The 22,310-nt window shown below is 43.6% G+C and overlaps 1 protein-coding gene across 1 annotated transcript in view; it reads left to right on the plus strand.

Annotated features, from left to right (window-relative positions):
- The first annotated feature begins 7,808 nt into the window (after positions 1-7,808).
- LOC105903002 (protein arginine N-methyltransferase 3) overlaps positions 7,809-22,310 on the plus strand; it is a 55,172-nt gene continuing 40,670 nt past the window's right edge. The window contains exon 1 of the mRNA XM_031568628.2: positions 7,809-7,898. Within this exon, the coding sequence (XP_031424488.2) occupies positions 7,809-7,898 (90 nt within the window). The remainder of the gene's footprint in view (positions 7,899-22,310) is intronic.

Here is a 22,310-nt window from a genome sequence, read left to right on the forward strand (position 1 = left end):
CCTTATTATTATTATTATTATAAATTCTGCGTGGCCTCCCCTTTATGTTTCACGCATTTGAGCCGTACACGTAACACTATATAGAATATAATTACAAAATTCTATCAGTTGTGTAATATTTAATGGTATTATTAATATTTTCATCACCTTAAATTATGTGTAATTTACATAACATTTTATTTTTATTTTGGTGTCTTGGACATTACTAAACCTAATGCCACGTATCCTCACTATCCTCTCAGAATAAAACCTCAGCTCAGAGTGATAGCCAGGACACCCAGATGTAAACACCATGTATGACAAGATATGCTTGGCTAACAGATGATAACATGATTGTTTCATAACAGTAACTTGAATTCTAAATCTAAATGAACCTCTAATCAATCTTGCTTTCTTCTCCCCAGTGTATCCTCCCCACACGACAAGGCTGTAACAACACTGTGCTACTGACCGACGTGTCGATTATAAAAGATGAGTTTTGGGTCTCAAAGGTGAGTTTCAGGTCTTTCCTTAGTGTTACATACAGTATGCTGGCTCAGGAACATGAACATATGGAGTTCCACACACAAGGTATAATCAATAAAGAATATTTATTAAGGAATAATAGAAAGTCAGTATAATTGCAGGAAATAAAAGTGTAGTGCAAGCGGGTGTCTGGGGGAGTACATGTATCCAAACAAAAGATAACAAAACGACGCGTAGAGGAGAGGGAGCCCCCCTACACCCTGCGCCACTGACCGGCGTGTCAATGGCTTTCGCGAATGTGAATGCTGAAGTTATAAAAGGTGAGTTTCAGGTCTATCCTTGTTGGTGAATAAGTCTAATGTCCTAAACTTAAACCATACATTTGTTCAATGTACTGTTTCAGGTTGCATAATAAATACAATCTTTTTTTCTCGCTCTCTCAAGACCTACTATGAAAGCATTATGATATTTTATCCAATAATTCTTAGGCATTTTTGCCATTTCATGTTTTTCAGTGGTCTAATTTCTCTTTGGCCCATGTATTGCATGTTCATACGGCCAAAGCTGGTGTTCTACAATCAAAGGAAGAGGCTACCCTATGGAGTGGCAGTAACAGCAGATCTGATGTTGAATGAGGAGGACTCCATCTTGGATTGAAGGCCAATGTTGATCGTTGATAACCTCGTGAATTACCATGCATGTGTTAATGTGGATAGATTTGCAATGGAGACCAGTGATTCCTCACTCACAAGTGATTCCTTTATGCTCACTAAAAGCTGTTGTTATGTTATATTACATTATGTTGTATTACATTATATCATATGTCATGTGTAATTGTACATCGCTAATTTATATGTCTAATAATTGCTATTTAAATGTATTTCATTCATTTCTAATAACAGCATTTGTGTATTTTATTCTGTTTGTTAAACACTCTACTACTATAACCTACACAACACAAACAGCAATAATGATAATAAATATCAATAATAATAATAATAATAATAAACAACTACTGTCTGACCAATGGGGTTAGGGAGGGGCAAGACATTGTGCCACCAATCCAAGGTAAGACTTGGACCAATTGAAGAATACTTGGTGGCCCAAAGGTGTGAAATGTAAAAGCAAGCACCCCCAGATTTACATTTACATTTAGTCATTTAGCAGACGCTTTTATCCAAAGCCACGAGAGAACAATCAAGCTACGAGCAATATCAACCTAGTGTAACAAAATGTTGCAAAAAGTTCCATTGATTTGAATGGGCCACCCCAACGTTTACCGCTGCCATTGGCAATGGGTTCTGTGTTTCTAATTCACATCTTTCATATCATTCCGCAAGTAGTCCAGTCATTTAACATAATGGAAACTTAATTGAAGTCGGCAAGTAATGGGTTGCTACGCAACACCTGAAACTTTAAAGTTCTATTTGCGTTAAGAACTATTTTTTCTTATCGGAGGTCACGAAATGACAATAAAATCATTAAAAATAGGTATTTTGGAGGAATGTCTTCTATCATTTTGACAAGTAACTAAATAATAAGCGGGATAATGTATAGTCCGGCGGTCATTATCGGAAAATAAATCTAGCTGTGTGTCAAAGGCAAAAGTTTCAGTGCGTATTCTGTAGCTCTGGACGAGAGTACTGCCAAAAAAGATAATGCTCAGCTCGCAATTTTTTTCAGCTGTTTTAACAAAAAGTGACAGAGGAATTACTTTGTGTAAAAATAATGCAAGGCCGTACCACAGCTAAGTATTTATTTGAGCAACTGGTTGACGCAATTTAGCATGCTGTTCTGTCATGGAAGTCGCTCCGAAGAATAACAACAGACGGTGCACCATCAATGATCAGCATATTAGTAAACTATTAATTTTTAGATCACTATAGATGGAAAGATACTGTATTTTATCTGACAAATGAAATTATACACTTGAAATATATTTATTATAAATACATTTATTTTATAAAATAAAATAATTATGATTTTTGCTGAAACTTTATTCAGTTTTCTGCTTTGTTGTTCTGCCTATTTAGGTCAGCAAAGGTTGATACATATTGCTTGGAGTAATTTTACGTCATGTTACAATCAGTGCCGGATTAACCATTAGGCAGACAAAGCACGTGCCTTAGGGCCAGCCAAAAATGTTAGTAAATATTTTCAAGGAGCGCTATTAGTTTGACAATAATATGAGTTTCGCCATAATTGAGCGAGTTTAGTCAGTGTTAGTGTTTTGGAACCACCTTTGGAGATGTGGTGTACTGCAGGTCTGCAGGTTGTATTCTGTGGTGTTGCCATACCCAGACACAAGCGGTATGCCTGTCTGGGGTAGGTAGTCCACTGTACAAAATGCCCCTCACAATTCATAAACTTTCAAATTAGAAAATGTAATGAATGTTGAGAACTTTGACTTATTACATGTTTTTTGTATGTTAGCATGTATTGTGATGGTCAGGGGTGGCTCGTCCATAAGGGTGATTGGGGCGACGCGCTGCCAACAGGAAAAGGAGATTTTTGTTTCTGTCGGATTCTACCACTACACCATCTGATCTGCCTCTGAATATCATTGTCCAATCAGGCAAAAGTCGTGCTTCAAATGGCCCCGCCCCTTTTTTGGGCGATTTGGGGCAAAATGGAAATCGCCCCAGACCTCTCTCATTGACTCTCATGTTAAATCAATTTTTTTCACAAAACAGGGCTGTAGCTACCGGATGGTAGTCCTCTACCGGATGGTAGTCGTGCATGCGCACTACCCGATCAGTCGCCACTTTGCGACACTGTAGACAGCGGAATACAATCGCTGGCTGAAGCTGATGGAAGTTCGCGAAAGACGGTATACTTTAAGAAGTTTGGTCATTGTATACAGCTGTAAGTTCTTAACGTTTGCATAATAAAGAAGTTAAAGATATACTGGATATCCTCTTTTGTTCTCCCTGTCATGTTCTATTGGCTAGCACATCAATGCTTTATTTGTTTTACCTACTGCTATATTTTCTCACTTCTTCATAATGCAAACTATTTGCCTTTTACCCTTACTTCGTCTCCACACTTTTAATAATTAAATATTACATTAAATATACCCACATTATGCGTTAAGACAACCCCATATGTTGACGTTGAGCCTTCTGCCGTAAACCGTTTGTGTCTGAGCATGCGCGATGTGCGGGACTACCATCCGGTAGAGGACTACCATCCGGTAGCGACAGTTAGTAAGAGAGTTAGCAATGTAGCTAGGTCCTTGTCCATTTAGAGCTTTGTATGTGAGGAGGAGGACCTTGAAGTCAATTGGCTATATGCCACATACTTCCGCTCCACGGCCTCAGCCACCACGTTCACTTCCTGTCTAGCAACGCAACGACCACAATGGCTGCATCTTTTACCTGCTCCTCCTGGATCTCCCGACAAGATCAGTGACAGACGTGAGCAGAATTATCTAGGCTAATTCAACCACAGCCACCGCAAGAAAGGACAAAGTATTCAACCTGTACGTTTCAAATTATGTCCATAATTATGACGGTAAGGTTAAAATTAGGTGTTTTATGTTAGCCTAGCGTACATGTTAGCGAGTAGCTAACGACATTAACGTTAACGTTCATTGACATCGTCATTGACATCAGTTGCACTAATCATACTTATTACTGTTGTATTTTTATCAGGCTTTTCTCGGGGATTGAACCCAAGATGCTGGATGTGGGGAACCAGCGCTTAGCCCAGTGTGCTAATGAGAGGACCCAGTTACAGGATGTTGAAAAGGATTGTTTATTACAAAACGGCGGTAATCCAAAACACAGGAGAGCAGTGGAAAAGCCAAAAACACAGAAGATACGAATCCAGGGCAAAAGGCCATAAACTATTACATTCTTGAACGACGCACGGCAAATGATCGCGAATGTCTTTGAATGAATTGAATTGTCCGATGTGCTCCTTGAAGAGGACTTCTCCAACTCCGCTTGACTTGACCCACAACTTGGCCAGAGGAGGGTCGGCCTTATATAGTGGAGAGATGACGGGGGCCTTGAAACTGTCTTGAAACTGTTGAAGTGGCCAAATGGTCAGTGAAATTCCACTGTGCACGAGCCCCACGGAACTCTGGGATCAACTGATAGGCTGACCTTCATGGACCCCAGGTCCCGTGAGTGGCCACAGTGGGGTGCACAGCTGGGTGCAACTGGTGGCCTTTTTAACAGCCGCCCTCAACTTTGCGTAGCAAAGGTGTTTTCCTGAAATGAGCCAGTTGCATCCTGCGGGAATGATGGGAGTCGGATTGCAGCGGGCCGCGTGTAGGTCCGGTCCTCGACCTGGATCTGCGCCGTCCGTGTGCTGATGAGGAAACAGCCACACCTGTGGAAACAGAATGCAAAGCGGGCTTGGAAAGCCGCAAGCTGGATGGGTGAAGGTCAGCCATACTGGGGATGACTGGGTTGCTGTGCCATCTTCGGCACTCAGCACAGCCGTGCTGGTGCTTCCTGATGGCCTGTCTCCCCCTCAAGATCCAGAACCGTCGCCGTAGCTCAGCAAACACCCTGTCCGGGCCTGAATGCATGAGCCGGCTGTCACCATCCTGGATGATGAGCTTGGTGATGGGGTGATGAGGATCCAGCACTATGGGGTGCAATGCGTCCTCCTCCAGGGACTCACACCTGCGGAGCCGCCCCCCCACACGGATCAGCTGGACCCCTAAGTCGAACTCAGGAGCCAAGGTGAGCAGTCTGCTGGATGCAGAGACAGGTTTCCCTGTGGAAAGAAGAATGAATTCCTCCGGGAAGCAGTCTCTCTGAACTGTCCGGAGGAGAGCAAGCTCAGCTTGCCTGACGTCCTCTGCTGCGGGGTCTGTGGGCGTGGCCGCCCCATGACAGGCTCTGATAGAGGCCTCCAGCAGCTCTTGGTAGCTGCTGAAACCTCCAGGATCGGGAAGTGGCTGAGCAGAGGTCACAGAGACGTGACCACAGAATGATGACTTCCGCAGGTCAACAGGCTCGTGGAAGGATGACCCGTCTCTCCCTGCTGGCTGGGAAGGCTTCTTCCTTTTCTTGCTGTGTGCCTCTGCACGGATGGACTCCTGACACAGCTGTGTCCTGATGACATCCCTCTGCCTGGGTTTGGTCACCTGACAGCGATGCTCAGTGGAAGGAGTCTCATTACCAGTGAGTAGACACTGAGGGGTGGAGGACTGATGCATGGGTACTTGAAAGGGCCTTGCAGTGTCCAACCGAGACGTGTGCGCAGTGCAGCCGGTCCACCTGGTGGGCCTAGGTGCACTCGCTCAACTGGGGTGAGGAGATGAGGGTAGTCAGACCCGATGAGGAGCAGTGGTTGGGCCTGACTGAATGAATGAAGGGGCAGGTCTCTGAGGTGGTGATAGGCTTTCTGAAGGGATTTGACTGGATATGAATGAGTGGATAAACCAAGCTCTGTTGAGGTGAAAGCTTGCTCTATCCTGAACCGTTTCTGAGGGTGAATGGCTGATGCCACAGAGAATGAGACTGACCTCCCTGGCACAGCCCTGAAGTCCTGACGGATGGTTCTGAGTGCCAGCTCCTCACTCCATCCATGAAGACCCAGCTCCTGAGCAGCACTGTGCAGCAGCATTGTGCGCTCGGAACCGTCATCCAAGATGGCGTAGTCTCCATCTTCTTGTTGCCATTGAATAGGCACACCTTCACCATTTTCAGCAGTACGCTACCACCCCTCCTGGCAGGATCGAGGTAGTACGTCACCGGCTGACTGGCTTCGGGGGCTGGCTTCTCCGGTCTGGCGTTCACCTCGTGCAGCACTTCCAGATGCGTCAGATTGCATGTCTGACATCTGGCCTTGAGGTAGCACTGCACTGTTTGATGATCCCTTCCACACCTCCAGCACCGTTTCCCTTTCTTGATCCAGCTGACCTTCTGATCCTTGGTCAGCTGCTTGAATGCTGTGCACTGATTGAAATAGTGCTGATTGTTGTTGCAGAACGGGCAGTACTTCTGCGGCTGCTCTGCCTTGCATGGTAAGGGCTGTGCTGTCTTGGTGGGCTCGACTGCCTTAACAGGTGAGTCACACCCAAGCAGGACAGTGGTGGAGTGCACGGCTGGGCTCTGATTCGACCTGGCGCCTTTCTGGCGGTCAGGTGGCTCTTCCAGCGGTGCTCTGGAGTGGATGAATGGCACCTCATCCTGCTGAACACGGACCTCCTTCTCCAGCCAGTAAGAAAAGTCCAGCAGTGTGGGGATTGGTGTCCGAATGGGGTCGATGTAGCGTTTGAACTGGATGCGCAGGTCATGTGGAAGCTTTGACAGCAGTCGTGACACATGTGACCCACACTCCAGTTCTGTTCGCCCTTCTTTCCCCAGCTGGTCCAACATCCCCACAAGGGCCCGCACCTTTAGTGCGAACAGGCGGAACCCCCTGCTGTCACCGCTCTTCACTGGAGATTCAGCAAGGACCTCGTTGATGCGCTGCAGAGCCAGCCTGTGTGGCTGGCCATACAGCTCGGTGAGTGATGCCATGGTGTTGGTGTAAGGATACCGGCTGTTGCAGTAGGAGTCTGCTATCAGCAGAGCATCCTCCAGCTTCAGGTGGTCGACCAGGATCTGGTACTTGAACCGCTCAGTCGCATCCGCAGGCAGGATGTTCTCCAATGCCAGCTTCAGGCGGGCAAACTGGCGGGGGTCTTCATCTGTGAAGCACGGGATGTGAGGCTTTGGTCCTCTGTAGGTGCTCTCTCGTCGGGGAGGGGTAGGTGGCCCGTCGTAGGGACCCTGCCCCAGTGGCCTCAGTCCAGCAACCGGGTATGATGCTGGGTTGTAAGGACGAGCTGATGAGGTGCGAGGAGGAGTGAATGGCACCATGTACTGCGGTGTTGGTACCTGAGATGGCGGTGCGTGAGCAGCTGGGCTGTGCTCTGGACGCATATGCATGCTCCGCATATGATCAGTCAGCTCAGCCACAAACTGTTGAGGTGGATGATGTGGGCGTGGCACCTGCCACGGAGACGTGTCATCATCTGGTTGGACCACCAGCTGAGAATGATGAGACGTAGTCCACGGCACACCTTGCAGGTCATCCGCTGGCTGAAGGAAGGGCTGCCTGGTTGTCAGCGGCGTGGATGAGAAATCCGGGAAGGGAAGCCTTGAATAGGATACCCCACTGTCTGCGACGTGGGGTCGTCCTCTGGATGCGGCAGCGAAGCTGGTGGTTGGAGCTGGTGGTGCCTCTGATGCACGTGGTGAGAGGGCTTGGACAATTTGCTGCATATCAAGCCTTAACTGCTGATTGTCCTCCCGCATCTCCCTGAGAGCTGAGAGGAATGCCTCTGGGAGTGGGCTTGACTGCTTCTGTCCAGCAGGTGGTGCTAGAGCGTCCACATGGCTGGGACTGATGGCTCCACCAACGGCTTGGTCTGGAATGGTGTGTGGAAGGTGACGTCTTGGCAGTTCAAGCAAGAAGTCATCCAAGTACCGTGGCTGACGGCCCTCACGGCGAGCACGGGTGTTGTCTCTGGGCATCGACATCCTGGACTGTAGTAATTGTAAGAACTCCGGCTCGAAGGACCATATAAAATAGGGTGATATTGATGGAATGAAACCCAAAAGGACTGTATTGCTGGTGTACTTGAAATAGGTGACAATCGCCACAGGTCTGTCCGGTTAGAACAAGAACGGATGTCAAGTCCCAATGATGATGAAAACACTGATGTTTATTGAAAACACACACTCAAGCCTTGAATTGATTGATAATGGACTGTGAATATGATTATCCGTGTAAAGGACTCATATCCACACTTGAATCCGTGAATGACAGTGAACTGACTGATAGAATCCGTGTTTGAACCGTGAAATGATAGACATGAATCCGTGGTTTCTATTAACAATACAAATGACAAATATATACAATTAAATACAATAAAGATGATATATACAAACAAGAATGAAACAGTATATACACTATGAATATTACGGCTATGATTAACTACGGATATGTTCCTTTCACACCGTGCCGCGTAACGGCGAATATTCCATATCTCCGTAACAAAAGTAAATGGTTGAACTGCCTCGGGGTGAAATGTGGATGCTACAGATGATAATGATGACTGTAAATAACAGATACTATTTACAATGAACTGAACGGACTACAGAGCTAAATGATACATATAACAACACTTACATTCTTGAACGACGCACAGCAAATGATCGCGAATGTCTTTGAATGAATTGAATTGTCCGATGTGCTCCTTGAAGAGGACTTCTCCAAACTCCGCTTGACTTGACCCCCAACTTGGCCAGAGGAGGGTCGGCCTTATATAGTGGAGAGATGACGGGGGCCTTGAAACTGTCTTGAAACTGTTGAAGTGGCCAAATGGTCAGTGAAATTCCACTGTGCACGAGCCCCACGGAACTCTGGGATCAAATGATAGGATGACCCTTCATGGACCCCAGGTCCCGTGAGTGGCCGGCACAGCGGGGGTGCACAGCTGGGTGCAACTGGTGGCCTTTTTTACAAAAGAAGCTACTAAAAGTGTAGCTATCAGAGGAACTACGCCCTAGCAGCGAGAAGCGATGCTTGAGAGCAACGCGACAAAAAGCAGTACGAGAACTGCACCGTGAACGAACCTTGAACTCGCGCTAGGCATAGCGAGGAAAACACTAACGACCCGATGAGGGCCACAGAGATTAGCCAGGTATTTATACCCTGGCTAATAGAGAGAAGTGACCATCACAAAAAACGCAAGACAGGTGAGAGCACACAATGGGGAACAGGTGAGAACACAAATCACAATGGGGAACAGGTGAGGGCACACAAAGACAACAAAGGCACATGTGGACACAAATAAGTCCATGATGTCCTTTGGCCACCAGTAGTATTGACGTGTTTGTGCTTACTAGGTGGTGGGTCTGTTCATCTTTGCAATTCAATTTGGGGCTGACATGAATTTCTAAAGTTGGGATGATTGTTGTATTTTAACAATAAGCCAGTTGTTGCCACCTCAAGTTTTTGCCCATTTTGTCAAAACCAGTGTCAAAGTTGGTTAAACTCGCAGGCAAACATAGTTGCCATAGGGGCAGTGAACCAGCTCAAGGATCACCTCTGGAGCTGGTGGAAGTGACATCCAGTGTCATTATTCTTGTCTTTATTCATCTGTCAAACATCTGTCAAACAATGTCCTCATTTCTTTGTGATTTCTAATAAATGCACATGACTTCTTACAATGTTGCATGGTCTTGTTTTGTGTATCATCTAAGCCTATCATTTATCACAGTTAAGATCACCACGTCATTATACATTTCAATTAAATTAAAATGGCTTTATTGGCATGACTGCATACAACACAACGTTGCCAAAGCATGTTTACACAAAATGTACAATCGCAATTAACATAAATAAATAAAAAACAAACAATAAGTCTCTCTGGTTTTATAAGAGTTTTATTATTATTTAAATCACAGGAGTAACCTGTATAGAGGAGTCACAATCACCTCTGCCTGAACCCTCTTGTCTCAATGTTGGGGTTATCTACCAGGACCTCCCTGCTTATCTGGTGCCCATGATCACAACTATGGCCATCTCCCGTGACGTGCCGCTGGTAGACTCTGTGTTCAGCCTGTTAAAGAGGGCAGCGTGCTGTCTTACCAAATGCCAACCAAGGCCGTGCCCAGAAACCTGCCCACACTCAGATGCCCCATCACCCCCACAGCTGCCACTCTGTGATTACAGGTTTGGGCCTCTACCTGTTCTTTCATCTACACACTACAACAACACCATCACATGCATCCCTTAAAAACACCTCTGGAGACAGCCCACAAAATTGAAGAAGCTACAAAAGAACAGAGTTCATGTGCAGAGTGGCACCAGCTTTGGTGGTCCTGCATCACCTCAACCAAGTTCCGTGAAGTCTGCAACATCAGGGCACATAGCTCATCTGAAAATATTCCTGGATCTGCTCCTGGGGTATCCAAATCCTCACTGAGCCTCATGATGTGATGATCCGACTGACTGGACGGATGAGCAGGTCATGTGATGCAAACCTAGGGAAACAGAATAGAGGTGTGCATCTTGTAGATATTCCCATTTTAAAGTTATTCAACTTTATTAAGTTGTAAACAAATGTGATGCATTCCCGACTATCTTTTGTTATGAATTTCACTAACATAGCAGGTACCGGTAGATGTTATCCTGATATTAACCACAGAAGAATTTACCTGGCATGATTTTTGAAAATAAAACAAGTATCTTGGCATGTTGACTGACACCATGTGATGTCGATTCAACCTGTAGCTTCTCATGTAGCGAGCTACTTTTGTTGTGTTTGTGTATCTTAGCTTGCTACATTTACTGGTAGCTTAGCTCACTACATTTTCCAAGTAGCTTACCCAACACTCTTAATTTTATGTAAGAGAGACGCCATATCATTGTGACAGGAGACTGTTAAGGAAGCTCATTGGCAGTCACTCAGCATGACGTTTCTGACGTACAAGAACCATAACAAATCGCGGGAGTTGTTTTTTTCCAGAGTTTTTGGGTCGGTAGACATGCCAGATACCCAAATTAACGTGTAGAAGCACTAAAAAAGTGGAATTTTCATAATATGTCCCCTTTAAGAGTATAATTTACGTGTGAATAATGACAGAAAAGCGTTTTGCTGGCGTGTGGGTTTTATGGTCAAACGGGTATAAAACGCTGGAAAATCATAGTGGATTCAGTTGATCTGAACAGTGAACATCATGCCGCCAAGACCACGAAAGGTGTGAGGGGGGCTTCTGCTACTAGCGCTGCTGCAAGTAAGAAGATGATAAATCCTGCTGAAAGTAGAAAGAATACAAGCCTCTTTCACTAGCAATGTCTTCGGACGAAGATTTACTGTTATTATTACTGTGATTTACGAAAAAACGGGCGTTATTCCTGGGGTTTTATGTTATTAAAATAAATTATTTAAATTTGACACTGAATTTGTGTTTCTCAATGTTTATTATTAGAAAACATCAACACATCCACACACATTGTCCATGTCACAAGAGTCTTCATATCATATCCATCTGCCATGGAACAGCACCAGCTATAACAGTGCTCAGCTATGTTCAAGTTCAGTACATCTACTTCATGCTGGGCTCAAGCAAGCATATATACCCTCCACTCCGCTTTTCGCTAGATTATGCAATGACCTTGCATGACATGATAGCATGGAATATGTAGATTTATAGTGCACAGAATAACATTTGCAATGATGTAAGTTGCGTTTGTTGATCACGTATGGTTAATAACATATTAATTGTAGAAGGGACATGATAAAATCAAGATCTTCCCTTGGTGAAAAAACTTTCGCCGATATCTTCCTACGAGATGGGTTAGGTGCTCAAATTTCCCTGGATCAAAGAGGACGTTAGTAGACATGTCCAAACTAAAAATCACGTCTCAGGATTGCTGCGCACATAAGTTATTTCGGGTGCATCAACTGTACTCAGTCTACCCTACCCAACGACTGACTATGATAGCCAACGCGTGCCAAAGTTAATAAAACGTTCCACGAAAGTTCTCCAGCGTTTTAATGAAACGTTGAAGAACGCTGATCTCCATGAGAACTTTTGTGCATGTTCAAAACTTTTTTTTTTGGACCAGCGTTCTCCTCCGATCACCGACGATTACAGCGTTCACCAGCTTTTACACAAAGCTCTTCTGGCGCAATTCCAGCGACCATGGACGATTAACCAACGTTTCCCTCTAACATCATAGAACGTTGACCAGAACGTCATGGTGTGACGGGGCCTTTATGAGGTGAACACTGGGCTGCAAACGCTTACTGCTCACCTAATTGCCAATTGCATGGTAATTAGCGTGATGGACTGGAGGTGGAGTAGTTCATGGGGATAGGTCCCTTCCCTGTATAAAGAGGGTAATCCAAACGGTGACGAGAGGAAGAACTGACGGTGGATATTGACACGGGAGACCTATATAACTGACATTGGCAATCAAAGTTCAACGGATGTAACACAACGAACGCTAAGTATTCGCGAAAGGGATGTATTTGTTTCTACCTTTGTGTGTGGGGTACTTGGGGATATGTAGCTTCACATGCTGGCATATTGTGTACAGCTCCCTTGTTTACAGCTGAAGACGGCTCGAGGGGACACTGCTTACTACTCCGGACGCGGTGTATTGGCTGGTTCCGAGGCGACCGTTTAAAACGCTCTACAATTGCCTGGAAAGGGAAGTTCGTTATTCCACTCCATTTGTTATGTGCCACTAGTTCCGCCTGCTTAATGGCGTGTGAGTATGCCTAAGCATTCGTGTTTTTTGAATTGTGTTTCCTGCAGTCTGGAACTTCCTAGAGGTGGGCGGAGCTACACGTCACCAGTACTACTGAGGAGTGTTCCCCAGAGACAGACGGAGCGCAGACCAGTCCCCGTGCTCGAACGGGAAAAGGCGAGGCCCTGCCATACTGGCCGGTAGTGACTACACGCCTCGCCTTACTTGAGTTATCGCGGTGCTGACTGTATGAACAGCCTTGTTCATGGATTTTAATACTGGTCGGTAGGGACAGACCGGCCAGTGCCAACTTGTAACTTTCTATTACCTCAGGCTGTTGGGGAAGGCAAGGGACTACTAGGTGGGGTGTGCAGAGACCACCATGATTGGCTATTGTCTGGCTTAAGACAACTTTCCTCTTGCTGTGACTTTGCTGTGGGTGTTTAGTTAATACTGTGTATTTATAATATCTTTAGCAGGTACCTTGCTGTGGGTGAATATGGTTGTGTGTGGGGGCTCTCTGTGTTAAGACATAGCTGGCCAAAGGGGGGTTTATGCTAGCACCTAGTGGGGTTCCTAGTACAGCTGTTCTGTGCCACAGTCCTGTCTTGTTTAATAAACCTTTATGAACCCACTCCTTTCTGTGTGTTGTCTGTGACCTGGAGGATCTGTGATCTGAGCGTGAGTGCTGGGCGCAACATTATCATATGGGGGGAAAAAAGCACAACAGTATTCAAATGTCACTTTTTCAAACATTTAGAGAGATATTCATGTAAGGATAATGTTTGGCAGTAACACAAAGTTGTTGAATAATATAAATGTTTCATCTAAATGTAAATGTTAAATATAAATGTTCAATGTTATATATAAGTGTTAAATGTTCAGTGTATATGTCAGATTTGAAGACTGAACCTTACAATGTTTACGGTAATTGGCTTTCATAGTTTTCACATCACGTCAGAATTACCAGCTTGCGGGCAAGAAATGTATACAGGAACTGACATCTTTCATTCAAGATTATTTAATATATCCGCTTTAAAATTGTCTGACATAGGTAGTAAAATGCCAGACCGTTGTTGCTCGGTTGGCTGTTCAAATCGGCGAGGAGACAAGCCCGGCTGTTTCCAGCTGATTGTAGACGTCTTCTGGGTCAACTTTTCTCAGGCGGGCAGTAAAGTAGCCTTATTTTTGGAGCTTGCAATAAAAGCAGTAACCCTGTTTTGGTCGCCTCATTTATCAGAATAATTACCTAAAACGGGAATAGATCAAGAAACAAAGCATCAACACGATTAAAATTGGATTACACGGTTTCTGCTCTGAGATTGCGACAAGTACCTAAGCAAGTAGGCTAGGCTACTGTATTTTGTCATCCAACTGGTAATACTACAATGCCAGTAGAAAATACTTGGGAAGATTATTTCAGTTGTCATTCGCCAGACCAGGTGGTTGTACTTGTGTTAACCAGGAAATTGTGTCAAATGATAAAGAACAGTGTTGGGTAGGCTAAAGGCTGCTAGCTAACAGCATGTAGCTCGCTAGCTGGTAGCTAGCTATTAAATGGCAATCATCTTTGCTCTGATAATGAAGATGTTTATTAGTTTTCACCTTCCAGACGACATCGTTATGAACCCATCCCCTTCTGAAAATTAAATTATTATCTGTGCTTTTGGTAGGCTTTCAGTTTTTGAGGTGTGTAGGGGACGGATTTTCTTTTAGATAGATGTAAATATCTCCAAACTGGAGCTCAGGCAGGGACTTCTACGACGTTATAGAAATACAAATCAGCGGGTGCAGTAAAGGGATCACAGGTTCCCAAAATGTAATTTTTTTTCTAGATATCTCTGTCTGGCTATTGTGGTATGATCTGGGTTTGATGGCGATCGTAATTGAGTAGGCTGCACTGCTCGACGATGTCCACTGTTGGTCGACATCTTCGCTTTTGCCCGCAAGGTATCCCTTGTAGTGTGACTGAAAGCTATGAATTACCGTAAATATTGTAATGTCCTGTCGTCAAGTCTGACATGTAGACTGAACATTTACATTTAACATTTAACATTTACATTTAACATTTAGCATTTGATATTTGTATTTACATTTAACATTTACATTTAACACTTATATTTAACATTTACATTTAACATTAACATTTAGATGAAAGATTTATATTATTTAACAACTTTGTGTTACTGCCAAAAATAATCCTTGGAAAAGTTATCGCATGAATTTACATGAATTTATCTCTAAATGCTTGAAAAAGTGACGAATATTGTCATGCTTTTTTTCCATTTGATAATGCTAAATGTACCAAAACTGAGCAGGATTTTCGAACGTGCAACATTTTAGAAACGGCGCCCCATATTTAACGGGATGCTATGGAGCAGTTAACCTGGCTATTAACTATCCTAGCTATCTCTAGCTTAGGGAACCATATTAACAGTTTGCAGTTGCCTGTGTGTGATTAACTCATGTTAATATGTGTGAATATGAACTTGTGAACATAAGCTCATTAATATGAAGCTGCACAGGCACCCTGAGGGGTAACCATAGCAACCCAGAAACTCAATGTTCCCTGAAAAGTTGAATTTCCCAAAATCAGCTCACCAATAAAAGACAGTCTTGAATTCAAAGTGATCACAACTTTTAATGTGGACGGAAGGGCTAAACGGAGAAATATTTACGAGTTTCTATATTTACCTGGGTTAGTTTGCTGTAACCTCGTGAACCAAAAGCTCTAATTTTAATTTTAGCTCATCATCCATGGTGGAACACGTAGGCTCTTTCTTCCCTATTTTAGCGGAGCGCTAAATAACACTAATGGGCGGTGTTAGGTGCAGATGACGCAACGATGTTCTTTTTTTTTTAAGATTTATTTTTGGGCTTTTGTGCCTTTAATCGATAGTGTAGTGAAGAGTGGGACAGGAAATGAGAGGGAGAAGAGGTGGGAGTGGACAGGAGAAATGACATTGGGCCGGATTCGAACCCGTGTCCTCCATGGGCGTCAAGCCCGAATGGGGTCGGGGCTACTGCTTGCGCCACAGTGCCCCCCGACGCGATGATGTTCTTGTTTGATAAATAGGATGCAAAATACCGTGCGTTATTTGCGGTTTGGCAAAGGCGCAGATTAAGCTGCGGTCGCAATGTTAGTAAATGAGGCCCATAGCCACTACTTCCACACTATTCCGCACAGGCAGCGGAACTAATTGTACTGATTGCGCACACACACATGCAAAGACCCGGTTTCATTGGGAAACCACAAAGCAGACAAAGCCACTAACCAGGGGGTATTCATCGTAGCTCGCTAAGCGGTTTAGCGAGCTAATTTTCAGGCTAAGATAAAAAACGCCCCTCTTTTTGGTTTGTGGAAGCAACTTTTGATAAATCACCATAGTTACATATCGATTAGCACTAACCTGCTCCAGGGCAGGCTAACTTAAGTGTAGCTGGATAAGCTTGCCACACCCCCGGAAAAAGGAGGGATCCCATTGACCAAGGACTGATATTAGAGTTAGATTAGCGGAGGGAGAGAGTTCTTTGTGATCGCCAAGATCCATTATTCTTGTATGAGCGCTACCGATTCAGCCGACAAGGAGTCATTCATTTACAAGACCTTCTCGAGTCATTTATTGCAAACACCACAGTCGAACATTGACTGTCTTGCGCTTTTTTGCGAGTGGTACATTTTTGTAGTGTCGGTGATGCGGAGAACAAAGCACTCATAATTATATGAGTGTTATTAGTACACCTTAGCATATCATTATACTCATGATAAGAATAGAGAGAAATACAGACAATTTATTTTCACTGCTTAAATTTATTGCGTTTGTTATTAATACATTTAGTCATTTAACAGACGCTTTTATTCAAAGCGACTTCCAAGGAAATGTAAAACTACATCGAGGAAGGAGGTGAGGGGATTTGAACTAGCAACCATGCAGATTCAAACCGGTAGAGGAAACCTCTAGCCTGGATGCCAGACGAACTTAGCCACGCCCACAAATTTTGGTCGGGAAGTTCGGTCTGGTGTCGCTCCGTTGGGGAGAAATTATCTCCTCACAAAAATCTGTGAGGAGATAGATAGACCAATCAAATTGTCAGGGCGGGCTTTATACGATGATGGACAGATGATCAACCCTAACATAATCAACCACGTCACCAAAGAGCTTTTGGGGTGAATTTGTTTTCAACAAACATGGCTGCCGTTGGAGAGCTAAAATGTGGAAATTCGAGTCGGTTTTAGAAGACATTGACAGCACATTCATTTTGAAAGAGGAACAGAGAAACGCGATCAAGGCATTTGTCGATCGAAAAGATGTTTTTGCCGTCCTTCCTACGGGATCCGGTAAAAGTTTAATGTATCAGCTGGCCCCATGGTCTACGTTATGGTCATACTACGTTGCTCTGATAGTTCTGATATTCTAGATATATCCAATTGAGCGAAGAGGCATTTTTTTTCCTGGTTCGGTTGAAACACACCCCATAATCACAGTCCAACGGAGCGGTATCAGACTCATATTCTGACTAGAATTATGAGTATGACATCGTCAGGCTAGGAAACCTCTGTACCAGTTGACACTTGCCATCAGGGATTCATACATAGATATCAACCTATAAACATCCCAACACACCTTGCTCTCACAGCGGTGGTGGTGTTGAATTTTGCCATGATTATGGTCTTGTATTCTTCATAAGCGTTCATGTTCATCTCCTACTCGCCAGCGGAGAAAAAAAGAGCCCTTTTCTTTGAGTTTAGAACCATTATACCGTTAGAAAATCATGGTTTTGGTGATCGACCTTTCCTGCCTTTTGAAGTAGGACGTGCACGCGCAAATGCCATGATAACTTCAGCCTGGTTGAAATTAACCACATGATTAGGATGCGGATCAGCCGTTAACGAACCGATATTTGCTGTTCTCAATCAGCTCGCTAATCTTAACGGGCTAAAAGGCCAATTGATTAACTTAGCTTCAATCCTACGACGAACGTACCCCAGGCCAAACTACAACAACCATCTGACACGTACACAATTGAAGAATTAGATCTCACAATACTAAAAGATATGCTGTAATATTGAGCCAAGGTGAAAACATGCTTCAATAAGTGGTGATAGTAAGCACATATTTTTACTTCTTGTTTTTATTTTATGAGAAAGAAGGTTAATCATTCATTATTGATTTTATATTTTTTACTTCTTATTAAATGATTTTGTTTGAAAGCAGTGGCGGCTCCAGAAGAAATTCTCAGGGTGGGCAATTTTTTTTTGATAATGATTAAGGCGACCCATTCAGTAGGTACATTAAGTTAGCTGATTAACTCATACAGCAATACCTTTTTGTCCACTATTGGCAGCACACAACAGTAATATGTCCCCTCTTGCTACATAGCTAGAGTAGCAAGTTACAGGTGGAAAGCTATGGAAGAAAGTTGCATCCAGGAGCCTTCATAAGCAAACATGATGTGGCTCCACATTAAATTATCCCACTTTTTCATTATCCACGTGTCTCAAAAGTTGTATGATGTAACATAGGACATGTTACACACATGATATGTCCAGTAACGACATAAAGAAGGGGTAACATAAGTCAAAACCAACAATATTTATTGACTGATCTTGAAATTATTGGCTTACAAAAGCAAAATAAGTCATCACATAAAAAATTATTCAGTGTTAGTGCCAGAAGCGAACTGTGAAACACACTGTGAAACCTATGAAAAGTGACAGTGGTATTTAAAATACAGACCGCGTTAGCCACTTCACGATCGCGATTTTCTTTCGTTCCAATTCTTGGATGTAGGATTTCCCTCCCTTTGTAGAAACCTGTTGAATGGATACATTTGGTCTAGGAAGTCCTAATTGTTTTGTTGTCAATGTATCTTCATTAGTACGCCGACTAAAAAGGAGTTTCTGTCAAAGAGCGAATCGAGTTATTGCACTGAACAGGAGCCATCTTGACAGACAGAATGCCTCTGTCGAGCTGTATGACGTTCTTATAGGCTTTTACGTCCATTACTTATGACACGACATGGAGGGGCAAGCCCTCCCCGAAGCCATAGAGAATGCATTGAGAGCTCTGTTTTGTGAAAAAAATGGATTTAACATGGGAGTCAATGGGAGAGGTCTGGGGTGATTTTCATTTCACCCCAAATCGCCCCAGAAGGGGTGGGGCCATTTGAAGCACGACTTTAGGCTGACTGAATGACTGTTACCTGATTCGACAATGACATACAGAGGCAGATCAGACGGTCTAGTGGTAGAATCCGACAGAAAATTATTACATTTAAATGTCGTCATTTACGCGACTTACAAGGATATTGCGTTTATACATCAGGAGGTTTTTTTTTCCCTAGGCAGTGCGTCGCCCCAATCGCCCTTATGGACAAGCCGCCCCTGTTTGAAAGATGTTTAAACATTCAGTTATAGATTTTATTGAGTTGAATCAAAACGAAAGAAAGAAATATCGTCTAGCCATAGACAGTCATTGTTCATACAACCCCCAGTCAGCAGGACTGGTAGAAAAGAATGAACCAAGCCAATAAAAGCAATTTGAGAATCCAAGAGAAATATTAGTGAAATTAAGCATGCATGATGTTATCACTGTTTGAAATGATGTATGGAAGAATCTACACTGCCCAAACTCTTAAACCATTTGCTATAACAGACGAAGAGATTGAATACACACTTCCAGAATATATGGCAAAGATGATGTCGAAACTAAATGCTCTCAGACTTCTCTCCCCTACACAGGAACACTGTGAGGCTGCAACCAAGGTTGGGTCAGGAGATTGGGTCCTAATCAACAGCCTGTAAAGAAAACACTGCCACTTGCCCAAGTGGGACAGACCTTACCAAGTGCTACTGTCAACATCTACCGCAGTCAAAATAGCTGAGAGACGTGGATACATCTGGCTCACTGCAAACGAGTAAGCCTGCACACGGCTGAGGCAGAGAAATAAAGATCATCTTTCTTTGCTGTTTCCAGGGTGTGCCCACTGTGACAGAAGACCAGCTTACAAAGGGGTTTAGATGTTTAGATTCTATTCGTCTCAACCGCTGGCAGAAGATACAGTACTGTCCTGGGGGATTAGAACCTAGTGGAAATTGTGGAGTAAGAGGTCTCTTCCTCTGCAAGGTCATGGGAGGTTACGAAAGTGGGCCAAAGGATGTGGGGGACTCTTAGCAACGACTGTACGATTTTACATTGTTGGTCTATTAACATACTTATGGATGAGACAGCAAACACCGGCCCTGGACGAATATCCACAATGGGATCTGGCTAAAGATCATCCGTGGTGGAAATGGGTAAATCAGACCGTCAGAACGCAAGTACCACAAGGTGACTGTTTAGTCTGTGCAGGGACCAGGGTGCCGACCAAACCACTCCTGGCGACCCCTGTACCTTATGACATAGATCACTGCGACAAAGAATTTAGAGAGACTTAAGCCTGAAAGAAACATATCAACTTACTCTTAGCTAACAAGTGCTCGTGTCGTAGAAAATAATGTTCACATCTTCCTGCCCAATGTAACTACATACAACAGCCAATGTGTTCTGCAGAATGTTTGCTGATGATGGGAAATAGGGCGTTTAATGATACAGCTACACAGCATGACACGTTTTAACTGGCCCTACATGCCAGACAATGCTGCACCACCTCCACACATTATTAGAAAAGATGCTCTGTTTGAATGCTATTTAAAACCTGGGGAAAAGAATGATGCACACCTAGGACACTGGACACAATGTAAAACCATTACACATGTGATTGATAATGGGAGAGAAATACAGTTAAATACTTCCACTGAATGTAGAATAACGGGGATGTGTTTGAATGGCAGACTTCTTGAAGTACAGGATATAGCCATAGCTGATATGTGGGGATGGTGAATTAAGAGCTACACTGCCTGTGGGTTGGTCTGGGACTTGTGCTAGAACAATGTTGGTACAACCTTTTCAGATTACCCCCAGGTCCAAGACTCACCAGTAGGGATGAGAATTGATAAGATTTTAACGATTCCGATTCCATAACGATTCTTGCTTATCGATTCGATTCCTTATCGATTCTGTTATCTAATCTTTTTGGGCAAGGAAAAAAAAAGAGTACAAACGGGTTTGTTTACATTAATTTTCTTTTATATAATATTCTCTGAATAGATGATGCACCGCATATACAGTATGTATGTATACATTTACATGTTTTAAATAACCAAAAACAAACCTAAGAATAGGTCAACAAACTCTCAAAGTAGGGTCCAGAGACCCATAGCTAGGGATCATTTTCCTTGATGGGGTGCTAGGGGGTCCCAACGAAGAAAAAAAGTATTTGTTTTGACTATAATTCCAACCATAAGTAATGTATGACTGATTTGGTAATGGGTTTCATACAATTTTTTAATAAAACATCTAAACTCAAAAATTAGATGGGGAGCCTGGAAAATAATCTCATCAAATAGGGATCCCTCCCTGGTCTAATTTGTAGCAGTTTAGGGTCCTTGATATACCAGAGTTTGAGTACCGCTGTGCTAAATAATATTTGAACTTGCCAATTACAGTGCTGTTTTTTTTAAAGTGTATTCTCCTTGAACTAACAATACAACTGACATAAACAAATAGTGAAAGCTGGTTTACACAATGAAACCAATGGCACTAACACAATAGACTGTTAGAGTTTACCTTCGATATTAACAGATGAAGCGCTAACGTCAGCCGCGCTGCTGCTTGGTTGAGATTCATTAACGCTATCGTCACTCCGTAGCGCTCAAAAACGTGACATCCCTGCAAAGTTATTGCATGCAGTATGGACAAATGTTTCGGCGTAATGGTAGTTTTTCCCCCTTTGACGAAAGAGACGTTTTGCAAGCATTGCAAGTGGCCCTGTGGTCATCTTTTTGCGTGAAATATAACCACACCTCTGCCTTGACGCCATGTTGGCTGCAGTCTAAAACAAAACAAAGCTGCGCGCACGTGACATACCTAAACCGCACTTACATGATACCGGAATTTAAAAAAAAAAGAAAAAAATAATTAATACTTAAGTATCTTTAGTGGAATCGGGAAAAAAAAAAATATAATTATATATATTGTATATATTTTTTTATAATATATTTTTTTTAATATCGATAGCGGAATCGAAAAGGAGTTTGCCTAACGATTCCAAGGAATCGGTCCACTAGGAACCGGTTCTTAACAGGAACCGGTTCTCGATTCCCATCCCTACTCACCAGTACCTGAGGAACGTTCCAATGCATTCCGTACGAAAGAGAGAAGCAGGGATGACAGCGGGATCTGGTTCGATGGCCTGGGCATTCCCTGAGGCATTCCAGACCACTACAAAGCCTTGAACCCAGCAGCCAATGGCCTGGCATCTACCCTCTGCCCCTGGTGCGTCATCGGAGCACACACAGATTGGATTAACTTCCTTTACTACGCTGAGATGAAGTTCCAAAACCTGACCAGAGACGGACTACAAAAGATCAGAAGAACTACACGCCAACTCCAGGTTAATGCGGCAAAACACAGCTGTGCTTGAAATTCTCACTGCCATGAATGGAGGCATTTGTGTCATGCTTGGTACTGACCAATGTTGCACATATGTCCCTGATAACACCAGAGATGGGAAAGACTTAGATCTGA

Source organism: Clupea harengus, chromosome 6, assembly GCF_900700415.2.
Source record: "Clupea harengus chromosome 6, Ch_v2.0.2, whole genome shotgun sequence".
Lineage (NCBI taxonomy): Eukaryota > Metazoa > Chordata > Actinopteri > Clupeiformes > Clupeidae > Clupea > Clupea harengus.